Here is a 13,073-nt window from a genome sequence, read left to right on the forward strand (position 1 = left end):
AATCAATTCTTGAGCTATTCTATTTTGACAATCTGAATGCACGTAGCGTCTTTAAATTTAGTTCTAACTTTTCCCTTAATATTGTAAATGGAGTAGTGTGGTAGTGGTGATAGTGGTGATAGATGTAGTAGTATTGGATACATGTAAATATTGCTTTTTGGTCATCTCACTTGTCATTTCCTGAAATTTCCAAATTAATATACTAATGTATTCATGTGTTACACCCTTTTGACAATCCGTATACGCATAACATGTTTTTGATTTAATTCAATACTCCCTTCAGCATTCTCTGAAAGGCTCACATGACTGCCCTTCGTCTTCTTATGAAGTAAAGTTCAAACTTGTATACCTTTTCAATAATATATACTATGTGTAAACAATGGACGAGTTGCCTAACTTACAGCCCTTTCCCTGAGGAGTGTGGGGAGGTTGACGTCCCCAAAGACATAATTACTGGATCTTTCAACAATGCTGAGCAAAATAGCTCTCTTAAAATTTCGACCGGATGTTTTTTGGGGGAATGATAGACTTGGAGGCTGATTGCCCTCCCTTCACTTTTGACTCTTAAAAAGGGCACTAAAACTTCCGATTTCCAATCAAATGAGCTCCATCCGATCCAAAGTTTATGCGACTACCCGTTCCATAAAATCTTATATGCCCCGTGACGTAACTTACAACCCTTGCCCATGGGCTCTGGGGGGGATCGTGTCCACCCTAAAGAAATTGTCATATCATTTTTTGACTATTGGTAGCAAAATGGCTGTCTCACAATTTCAATTGAATACGTTTCGGGAAAAGAGGATGTCAGGGAGGGGGGAAGGGGCTAGGTGTTCTCCATCATGCTTGAATCTTAAAAGGGAATTAGAAATATATACTTCGAATTTTCTGGGGGATACTATTTACCCCGAAGGCCTTGTTATATGGTCTTTGGACTACTTTTGAACAAATGGCTATCTCAAAATATATATTTTGATAAAATATCAAAGGTGTACTAGAATATTTGATTTTCAATCCAATGAACACCCTCCGAATTTTGTACAATCATGCTTTCTGTAAAATCTTGTATGCCCTCGGGGCATAGGTTATAACCCATACGCTGAGGACTATGGGGGGTCGTCTTCCTCAAAGACATAATTTCCAGGCCTCTCGACTACGCTAAACAAAATGACTATCTAAAAATTTTGATTAGATGTCTTTTGGGAATTGATGGGCGTGGAGGGGGCTTGTTGCCCTCCATTCACTTTTGACTATTGAAACGGGCACTAGCCCTTTCAGTTTCTAATCGAATGAGCCTTTTTCGAAATTTCTACGGCTACAAATGGCCATCTCAAAATTTCTATCAGATGCATTTCAGGAATGTACAAGAAGGGCACTGATTACCAATCCCATGAGCCACCTCCGAAGTTTATGTAACCACTCTTTACATAGAGACCTTATATGCCCCCAAGGCATAACTTACAACCCCTTCCCGTTGGGCTATGGGGGGAAGGATTGTCATCCTCAAAGACATAATTTCTGGACCTCTTAACTACGTTGAACAAAATGGTGTTTCTACGACAACTCCTTCGGTATGAAGTGCCCTGGTCTAAAGAAAAATAATAAAAAAATATGCACACATCGCTGTTTACTTAAGCAGCGCTATTGCAATGCCTATGATAAGAAAAATTATTTTTAATCACGGGTCTGAATAGATCTGTTCATTTATTCCAAGATTAGGCCATAAAAGATTTTGCCTTAAATTTTTTAGGGTCATAAAAAGTTTTGGTCAATAACAAGAAAAAAAGTCTTGATGTTTCCCCGTGTTTATGCCTTATTCAATCTCTTTCTTCGGACATTAACTTTTCTACTGTATTTTTTTAAAGCTTTGTTCAAACTATTTCATGCACGTCTTAAAGAGGCGGGGGAGGGGGGCAGGTATTTACCAGAATCACTCAAAAACCAAAAATTTTTGAATCGACAAGAAAGAAGAACATGTTCTTCTACCGTGAAATTTTGGGAGAATTTTGGGGTTTTGGCACGTATGTCCTTTTTTATTTTAACTGGTATTTCTCAATTAAGCAACTTTTTGGTTTGTTCATCACAATTACTTGTTAAATTTATTCCATTTTTTCGATAACTTCCGGAGGTTCAATTACTTCCAAATGTCATGATACATTATTTATTTATATTTATTTATTTATTTTATTAATTATATTTGATTTATTTATATTCATTATATTCATATTTATATTTATTTATTATATTATATTTATTTATGTTTGTTATCAATTAATTTATTTATTTACTATTATTTAGTATTTATTGTTATTACTATTATTAATATTTATTATTACATCAATACTTATTAATTTTTATTCGTTTTCCTCAGTTTACCGACTTCTTTCATTTTATTCCATCTATAACTTTAATCAGATTCATATTTATGTTATGTAAAACCCAATCTGTTTTGCACCATCGTTTTTTTTGCAAAAAATATCTATATATTAATTAGTTTTACTCATTTACTGGCAAAAAGCTCCCCTGACCTTCATTATTGCTAACATTAAGATAGGGAATTCATCCCAATAATTGGGGAAATTTTCCCAATAGGAATTTAGCCGCCAAGTCAACTTTTTCATTATCATCATATGAAGGAAGCTTTGAAAATGTAGAAACAAAAAAGAAGCTATTACAGCTGCCTCATAAATTTAAAACATACTACACATAATGATCTTTCAATAGGTTAGCTCTGAGTCAACAAATATTCTGCTGTAATATCATCAAATAGTATATCTTTGGTAAGCCGCAAACGCAACAGAAATTACATTATGTACAGTTACCAATCATTTCTCAGTGTTTGAAAAATTTTCATTTTAAAGGGAGTTTACAGTTCAGATGACGGTAACACTGAATTCAATGCTGAAATAGAAATTTCAGAAATGGACCAGATGGGAATCAAAATTGATGGGCAGTTTGTAAAAGATACAAGTGATGGAACAGTGGAAATTAAAATGGGAGACAAGAAAACTGATTTTAGCATCAATCATGATCTGACATCTGAAGAAAAATCCTTAAGGTGTGTATTTTTAAGTCTAATAAAGATGTTTAATTTCAGTTGAGTAAAACAAAAATTTACGAAATTATAATCCTAAGAAATTCAGAAATTTTAATCATTTGAATTCTGATGATGTCCAAGCTTAAGCTGAATCAATGTCAGTTTCATGACAGTAAAGTTGTGTTTAAATGCCTCTAGTGGTTTAGCCCTTGATGGGGGCGGGGTGTTGACGAATTGCTGCATTAATATATTTTCCTTAACCCCTCTCCGCTCGAATGGCGAGGGGATTCCATCAACTGAATTCCTTTATGTGTGTAATATCTACTTTATTTATTCAAACCGTGGTCCTACGTCAAATAAATTTTAAAGGAGGATAGAAAGAACTGTAGATGCTCTTTGACCATTATAGATGGACCAAAGTCCTTTTTAGAATTTTATTCATTTTGCTTGGGGTTTGTTAAAGTAAATTGCAAGAGAGGTTTGTTTTATGGAAGTTCATATTCCTTTTCTTTTAGATATCCAGGCTTGTTGGCTGCCTAGAGACTGTTGAATTTTCGAAACTTTATGATTTTTCGAATAATTAAGCTGGAAGACAGACATATAGCTGGTCAATGTGTATTTTCATTATTTGCCTTTCTCCTCCTAAAAAAGCTGCTTGTACTTACTTGTACTTGCTGCGGGACCAGAAGTTAACGCCTCGCCCGGAATCTACAAGACTGTCTGATTAGCTCCCCTCTGCCACGATATTTTGTCGGTTCATCTGTAAGCCGTATCCGGCTGCCAGAATTTCAAAATCTGCCAATGGGCTTGAGGTTGTTTGTGACAATTGCTCACCAATGCTTCAATTTTCTACCTGGCTGCTTACACCAGGGTTGCAAATGAGCAGCTATAGACACTTATTTTGTGCAGATTTACCAAAGTGAGTCGAGGCTCGGACCACGAAGGCGTTTTTCCTCTAAAATTGCTTAATGATAATAGAGATGAGACACCTTCATTGGCCAGTTTTGACTGCATAAAAAAGAACAGACTAAACATCCACTTTGTAGACACACATTTTCGTCAAAAAATTTTCACACAAAAAATCTACAAATGGTGCCGGTTCCACAAAATTCCTTTTTGGAAAAAAATTAAATTTTCAGGATTTTTTTTTTGGGGGGGGGGGCTGAAAATAGAACAATTTCACTGCTGGAATCACTCCTTTGCGAATTGAGTAATTGCTAATTTGTGGATGTTCTTGTTTTTAAGATTATTACAGGCCTTTTTTTTACTTCTATGGCTAATACAGTGTATAAAGAACTAGCTAGAAGATGCTGTCAAGAAATTTCATTACTTGGACTGTTTTGCGTCTCGCACTTGCACGCAATTTTTAAAGCCATCAGTCTTGATTATAGCTGATCCGCTACTCAAGTTATGCCTTGATATATCCGTGGGTTCCATCTGCATCCAGTTCCGTATAAATGCTGAAATCCTATTACTAGTTTAATTCCAACAAGCAGCTTATGCTGCACTTTATGACGACCCTGTTGAATTATTATAGTCATTAAATTATTATAGTCCAGAAGGAAGATCATGGGCGCGTGTTTCATTGTTCTTTTGTTGTTGTTTTTTCCAAGGGATCGTATCGAACCAATACTCATGGAAGACCGGTAGATGGCTCATTTGAACGGAAATTAAGAGTTCTAGCGTCCTTTTTAAGTGACTAAAAAGATTGGAGGGCAACTATCCCCCGTCTCACCCCCTATTTTTCCCAAAATCGTCCGATAAAGATTTTGAGATAGCCATTTTGTTCAGCATAGTTGAAAAGTCCCAAAACTATGCCTTTAGAGATAACTAGACCCCCCCCCCCCCCGAGCTCCTGGGGATAGGTCTATAAGTTATGAAATTTTTCCATTGTTTATGTATGATATATCTTATTGGGAATCATACAGGCATTTTCTGGTGGGATTTTGAGCTTAGGGTGGGTTTTCATGGGGATAATTTTTCTTGTAGAGGTAAATTTCTGGAGGTTTACTTTCCAGTGGATAATTTTACACTGGAGGTATTTGACAGAATTCCTATTGAAAATTATTTTTATTTATCTTACCGTCTCTTTGCCTACTCAGTTTTGCATGTGGAGATTTTCCAGGGGAATCGGAAAAACGATTAGAACCTAATTTTTTTCAAAAGAAATTATGCTAAGGAAAATTTCTGATAGAAATTATACGGAGGAGGAGGGAATTTTCAGCGAGGATAGAATTGTCCAGGAGGAATTTTACGGGGGGTGTAAAATTTTAAGAGGATGAGTTTCCCGTGGGGGGGGGGGGGTTCATAGAGGGTAAGCCAGATTTACCGGCATTATTTGAAAAAAAAACGGTCAGAAATTAAATAAAAACCAACTATTTTTTTCATCTTAAAGTAAAGAGCAACATTAAAACTCAAAACGAACAGAAATTATTCTGTATATGAAGGGGTTTTCTTCCTCCCCAATACTTTATTCTTTAAGCTGAAGTTCGACTGCTTGTCTCAAATTTTGTAGGACGACTGCTGAATTACAAGGGTCATTTAATTAGAATAGAAGTTTTTTTTTTAAGCGCTAAAAACTTTAGCATAAAGATCAAGGTATTGAGGATGGGCATAACTCTTTCTTACACGGAATAGTTTCTGTTCATTTTTTTTTTAATGTTGCTCATTACTTTAAGTTCAAAATACTTTTTTTATGTTTATTTTTTTCTTTTTTTATTTAATTTAACACTGTTTTTTATTTAATAATTTGTTTTAATAATTTTTATTTAATGATTACTTTTATTTAATATTTTTTTTGTTTAATACCATAAAGTGGTGCAACCGTCCTTAAACATATGGGCATTTCATAAGAAAAGATGTTTTTTCGCATAGTTTACCCAGTAACTAACATAAAACTAACAGTTATTGATTATTTCATTTTTGCATGCCAGCTATTTGGGCCGATAGCTGTGAAGTGTTTTCTGCTAGGGGAAGGGAACTTAACGTGGGGATTAGAGCAGTGACCTCCCTTCCTTTGAAGGAAATATGTTTGAACTAAGCGTGAAAAATGAGTGCTGATGGGGATCCCCTATTATTACAGAAATGGTAGTTTTATACCACATTTTATACTTATTAAGGAAAATCTTATCTTATTTTGAAAGGCAAAGACGTGTAAATGGGTTCTTTCTCTGGAAGCATTAATACTTAAAATAGAAACTTCACTGAAAGATTGAGGAGGCTGGTTAACTTTAGTGTAAAGTGGGAGGTGTGATTAAAGATTGTATTAAATCGTTAGCTTTTTTAAATTCTCTTTTTATCATTGTTACCACAAAGTTTTGTGTTCGTAGGGCATTGTTTATTTTTATTTTGATTGCCTAGAGACTGCATATAAAAAAATTTTGTCTAATGAACTGTTTTTCTTTAGGTTAGCGATGCACCTTCCCGACGCAGACAAATATGATACTGAGCTATATTTCAACAAAGAAAAAACTGACGTCAAAATTCGAAGCACAACTGAAGTCTTTGGGGATTTAGAAGGCGATTTTGAACTGAGACATAATAAGTATGGCGCACTGCTCGATTCTAATTTTCTGTTTTAATATTTCTATTTCTATTTTTGTATTATTAGTTTTTTTTTTCAAAGAGGTAATGATTTTAGTCTGACCTTTATACCTTCAACGGGTAAATTACTACTACTACTATCAACTCACTGCAGTACCAAGTCACCTGAGGCTAACCCAGCTACGCACGCTCCTCCTCCACTCAAATCTATTCAAAGCTTCCCTTTCAACACGCTCCCAGGAAGTTCCCGTTTCCCTTAAATCTTTCTTATGACATTCTCCCACTCCAGCCGCGGACGACCAGTTTTCCTTTTAGCCCTTGGCGGTTGGCCAAAAAGAAAAATCTTCAGCAATCTGTCATCCTTCATCCGCAGAATGTGCCCAAGTCCTATCAACCTTTTTCTAATTATAGTCCTAGAAAGCTGGATTTAACCGTATTTTTCGCACAGTCCAATATTTGAAATACGATCAGTCAAACAGATACCCAGAACAATCCGTAGGCAATTTTCTGCAACACAACTATCAATCTTCATCTGCTTTTCGGAGTGACCATGCTTCAGAACCATATTTAACCAATGTCATCACTGTAGCTTCCAATATTCTAATCTTGGTTTGCAGAATTATCTTCCTATTCTTCCAAACTTTTTCAACTGTGAAAAAAAAACACCCTGAGCCTTGGCTATCCGTCTTTAGTAGTAATACTACCAAGCTAAGTGAAACTGTCCACCTGATCAATCTGCTCGTTACCCAACGTCCCCTTTTCATCTTCACTTATTCCTAGCCTTAGCGACGTAGTCTTCTTAACATTAATTTTTGAACCTTTTCTAGCACCTGAACTCGCAAAACCTCCAAAAGTTCATTCATTTTGCCCAGACTTTCTCTGTTCTTTCAACTATCTGTTGTGAGTCTTATAGAATCGAAAGTCATTTCTTACTGAACGATTTTTTATGTTACACCGAACGACATTTCATTATATATTTTATAAGTTTAGCTCTTCATTAAAAATAAAAAATCTATGAGTTTGTTTCTGGTCAATATAAAGTTAATATCTTCTCAATAAAACTTAGCCAGAACTTAGTTGGACAACACAATGAATTCTGCAGTCCCTTGACTTGAAATTTTTAAATCAAGATATATTTCTGTACTTGTAAAGCTCTTGTTTGTGGTATATGACAGCTGTAAATTTTTAACAATGTTCATCATATACATTGGCTGAGATTATACGCATGTTTTTAACGCTCTTAGTTGAAGCTTAGGCTACCTGTGAGATTCAATTTTTTTGTCGCCGTGAAAAAAATTCTGAGCGTGTAATTATCTATCTAATTATGTTCTATAATTTATTAAATCAGTTACACAATTATTTAAATTACATAATTAATCATTTTAATATAAAATATAAGATCCTGCTAGGATCCTTCTAGGTTCTAGGATCCTCTAGGGCTGTAATGACAGAAAGGTTAATATGTATAGGACACGTTCTGTGGATGAAGGATGACAGATTGCCAAAGATTGTCCTTTTTGGCCAACCGTCTAGGGCCAAATAAAAAGCAGGTTGTCTCTGGTGGGATGAGAAGATGTCATAAGGAAAGATTTTAGGGAAATAGTAACTTCCTGGGTAATGATGTAAAAAGGGAGGCGTTGAATAGATTTCAAAGGAGGAGAACCCTTCGTAGCTGTGTTGAACTAAGGTTACTTGGTGCTCCTGTAAGCTGTTAGCAGCAGTGTCAAGCAGTGTATATAATTAATAACCACGGCTAAGTTGTTGGCGCGCTGGTTTGAGAATTCTTTGTCCAAGGAGCATTGGTTCGATCCTCGACTTGACCTGTTATTTGTTTTCTGACATGGGTCAATGGCGTGACTCTATAAGCTCATCCAGAGTCTACCCAGCTCTAAATGGGTACCTGGAGAAGTCTGGGGAGGGTAAGCAGGAAGGGTGTGCGAAAGCACGAAATGGCCTCCCCCAACCCCCCATTGCACTTCCTGGCTGAAGGGCCACGAAACAGATCAGTACCGCCAGTTTGGGCCTTACGGGCTCGGTGACCTCATACTTACTTACTTTTATATAATTAATAATTAAATCATTTATTTAGTCTTTAAAATATCAAAATAGTCGAACTGTTGGGTACCTTTGCGACAAAACGTTTGATTTTGTCGCCATGGTCAAAAACTAATTAAATAACTGTACAATTAATTAAATTCTATGAAATATTTTATGCGTGATATAATTAGTCCTTAAAGTCATTGAAGGTCTTCAAGAGCCTGGCAAACTTTTTGAAAGTCTTTGTCCCTGTCCTTTTAACTGTGTTAATTTTTAACACCGTCATTTGCAGCTGTCCGTAAGCTGTTTCTGTTACCATTCAGGACTTCCACTGAAAATTTAGCAACATCAATATCCCAAGACTCACTTACAACAATCTACGTTTGAAAAAAGCTCTAATGTTCTAAACAATAACAATACATATTCTTCATAAATTAGTTGGGGATTATGTTTTCCACAAAGGTTGGCAGTCCTGCTGCTATGATCTACACATGGGAGAAATTGTTGACAAACTTGTAACAATAACAATTAAATTGATTGTTGTATATGCTTTTGTGTTGGCTGTAGATAACTGTGGAATTTGACTAAATATTAAAGTGAAATTACGATGTTGATAAACAGGTAATACTTTTAACAGGGGAATAAAAAAATCTTGGTGCACGAATAATAGTAAAGTGAGAGGTCGTGCCATTTCCAAAGGGATAGTTATTGGACCTTTCAACTACGTATGATCAAATGACTATGTCAAAATTCCAATCAGAAGTCTTTAGGGAAAAGAGGCGTGGGAGAGGGAGCTAAAGGCCTACCAATCATTTTGGTCACTTAAAAAGGGCACTAGAACTTTTAATTTCTGTTCAAATGAGCCATCTACCGATCTTTTAGGACTATTGGTTAGGGGGGACGGTGTTTACAACCCCCTGGAAAAAAACTCCTGTGGAAAATGGGCAAATATATAGCCCAAATTATATATTTCCCATCTATTCTGTCACTTGTCTGTGTCTTGTCTCACGTTCAGCCGAAAGAAACTAACGAAGAAAACAGTTTTCTCTTGAGTTTTGCACAGCTTAATTTTGAGTGAGTGGCGTATGATACACAAGTACCAAAATTCCTCCCCCCCCCCATGGAAAAAAAAGCTCAAGTAAAATTTTTAAATTTGGAAAGCCTTATTTTCCACGGGGGCTATTTTCCGGAGGGTATTTTCCACGGGAAGGGGGTATTTTCCGGGGGAAAGGGGGTATTTCCCGGTGGGGGGTATTTAAAAAAACCTGCAAGGGTTTTTCCAACGGAAGGGTATTTTCTTGGGGGGTGAGATAAACGACTAGAGTCAATGGATAGATACGGTTCTCCTAAGAAAATAAACAACAAAAACGCATCCGTGATCTTTTTTCTGGGTAAAAAAAGCAACTAAATTTCATATTTTTTTTAGATAGGAGCTTGAAACCTCTACAGTAATGTTTTCCGATATTCTGAATCTGATGTTGTGATTTTAATTAATATTACCTTGATTTTTGGGGTGTCCCCCCTTTTTTTCAATAATTAAGCAATTTTTTCATCCTCTTGGGTTTTGATGGGTAATGTTAAACTTAATTAATTTTATATATTTGGAATCTGCATAAAAGCTGATTCTTAAATTTATAAATTAATATGAGAATTTCTCTTCTGTAGTTTCGGTTATTACAGGGTCGACTTTTTTCTTAATTACTGTCTGTAACCACCAGCTGTTTTATTTAAATATATACGAAATTTCAGAAGTTGGGCCAAAATTGTAAATATACTCAAAACCAAAAGGCTTGGAATTTGGGGTTTCGTGATCTAATTTTCTCACAATTACTTTGTTTATTCTTAAAGGGTATACATAGCACAAATATTAATTCAGAATAGTGATCAATTTTAAAATAAAAAACGAAGTTTTTTTGATTGGTAGAGTGAAGTTGAAAGCTAAAATTAAAGAGAGTTATAATTCACGTAACGGCGACAAAAAAGGATGCCATTGGTAACTTAAACAAAAAGTATTTATTAATATTGATAGAAGCTCGCCATAAGTTTTTTTTTTAAGCTTGGTTTGATGGCACGTTCTAATTTGTATTTATCTCTGGTTTCACTTTTAGTAATTTCTACTATTTTCAAATTTCAATATGTATGACATTATCTCTGCTTGTTTCAGGTTCCATTAAGGCTATTTATTTTTCATTGGAAACTTTTTTGGAAATCTTTTATTTTAACCTTTGTCTAAGTGTTTGTCCGACATTAGGAATTTGCTAATTAAACATTTGTCAACATATCACCCTTCTAGAGTGCCTCTCGCTACTAACTAGGATTGCTCTTAAGTCACTTCCATTGTTATAAAAGCTTTACGAATTAGTGATTATTATTTGGCTTTAAAACAATTATGTTGTGAACCTGAAGAATTCAGGGCCGAAATACATATGTCAGCACTTACAAAAAAAAAATCCAGTTTCATACTGACTTGTAAAATTTCAACTTTTCAACTAAATTTCAAAATTTCAATTAGCATTTGACTGCTTTAGCTTCTCTAGCCTTAGCAGAATTGTGGTAGATTCACGTTGTATACCATTTGATGTGTATACAAAATGATTATCGTACTGCCTTTGCAATTGTATCCCTGCCCCCTCCCCCTAATGTGGCAGGATGTAGTCGTAGGCTATATATAAAGTTTGCTGGCTGTGTGGATTTGTATATTTTTTTTCTCTTTCTTTCTCAGCAACAGTAGGTTGAAAATGAAAGCATGACCGTCAGCCATCAGCAAATTAAAATTAACCTGATATTTTATGTTGGTAAGTTAAGTGAAAATACTTTTTTTGTGCACAAGTATCTGCTTATTTTTTGCTTTTAATTTAGTTTACCTGTAGATTATGCATTTTAAAAATTGTATATTCATGATCCAATCGCCTTTTAGTTTTATTATGCAGTTATTTATTGTGTTCCTGACGGAGCTAGATGGTAATTCTTTTGCCATAGAAATATGACAACCTAGAAACACCAAAAAGTTTAGTGGTATTAGTTTACTTTAGTGGTATTGGACCTTATTATGCATAAACACGTCGATTAAATACAATACTTGTTTGTTTCAGAAATGCGACCATTTTGTTTTTAGTATTGTAATGGGCTATTCACTTTTGTAGGACCGGATTCAGGGTAGGAACAGTTATCAAAAGTTCAGGCGATAGAATTCTTTCATTTGACGCAACAGTCAATGAAAATAGTGAAGGGCGTCTTAAAGTATATCAAGGAACAGTATATTTGGAATCAACGCTGGAGAAACTGGAAAAGCTGAAGGTTACTTATGATACAAAGGTAAGAATGCATAGAACTGGAAGTCAATTTCTAGCTTTTGTATAAGTCATTTTTCAGATTTTTCTATTCTCATATAAGGTTCTAAGAATCCTATATTTTTGCCTAATTGATTTGCCTAACCTCCAATATTGCTCGGCTATATTTTTGCTGACTTTTAAATCACATATTAAACCACTACAAACCCTACAAAACGAAGCTATTCGAATTCTAGAGAAGTTTTACAACACCCTAGGAGTACAGTTATCCACTCTGAAACACGTACTTCTTACCTGTTTCTAGACATAATTACTCTTACACAGAAATTTCATCTGCTATTATCTTGTTGGTTTTTTTAAAATTCAGCATGTACATGATTTCTTTTTTGACCAGAAACTACTGTCCAAACATCAAAATTCACTGATAACTGGATGAGTTAGCCCGTATAAACTACCTCTGTTGAAAAATGAAATATCCCGTTTGAACCTCCGGTACATGATCCCATCAATAGCCAACAAATATTCATTAAATAAATTTGTTGAGTTACCAAAAGGATCTTTCAAGAGACGATTAAAAAGTTATATAATGGAATCTGCTTGCAAGAATGGTTGGTAATTTCTTTTTTTATTATTATTTTGGCCTCACTCCACCTGAAATACCCTCATTAAAGATATTGTTTTAGTGGTTCATTTTTTGTTTGTTCTGTATCAATGAGGATTGTTAATTTTTGTCTATATGTTTTGCCCAGTAGTCGAGCTTGTCCCTCCATTTGGGCAAGTCGAAGATTTTGATGAATATGAATTTTTGAATAAATGAATCTGAATCAATGATAATGGAACATACATATATTACCTGCTACGTGTGTTTGTGACTTCTTGCCGCTTGCTTATTCATTTTACTTGATCATGATATGTCTCCATGAATACTTCCTGTTCTGGTTTTGAATTAGATGTGTCTGGTTTTGCCTCCATACCAAAGTATAGGAAATTAGAAGGATAGTATAGTATAGTAAAATATAGGAAATAAAGTATAGTATAGGAAATTCAAAGGGGGTTATAGTGTTCTCCTCCTTAGTTTTTTTGCCCTCTAATCCCTGCATTTTGAAAACCACCTTTTTCGGTGTGCTCATTGAAAAGATGGCCTTTTTAGTATTTTCTTTGGAAAAATT

At 35.0% G+C, this 13,073-nt stretch overlaps 1 protein-coding gene across 1 annotated transcript in view; it reads left to right on the plus strand.

The window, feature by feature from the left end:
- The window catches only part of LOC136031509 (uncharacterized), a 305,780-nt gene that overhangs the window by 195,432 nt on the left and 97,275 nt on the right, over window positions 1-13,073 (plus strand). Inside the window, exons 38-40 of the mRNA XM_065711175.1 lie at window positions 2,859-3,055; window positions 6,441-6,578; window positions 11,758-11,929. Of these exons, the coding sequence (XP_065567247.1) occupies window positions 2,859-3,055; window positions 6,441-6,578; window positions 11,758-11,929 (507 nt within the window). The remainder of the gene's footprint in view (window positions 1-2,858; window positions 3,056-6,440; window positions 6,579-11,757; window positions 11,930-13,073) is intronic.

This window comes from Artemia franciscana, chromosome 9 (genome assembly GCF_032884065.1).
Source record: "Artemia franciscana chromosome 9, ASM3288406v1, whole genome shotgun sequence".
Classification (NCBI taxonomy): Eukaryota; Metazoa; Arthropoda; class Branchiopoda; order Anostraca; family Artemiidae; genus Artemia; species Artemia franciscana.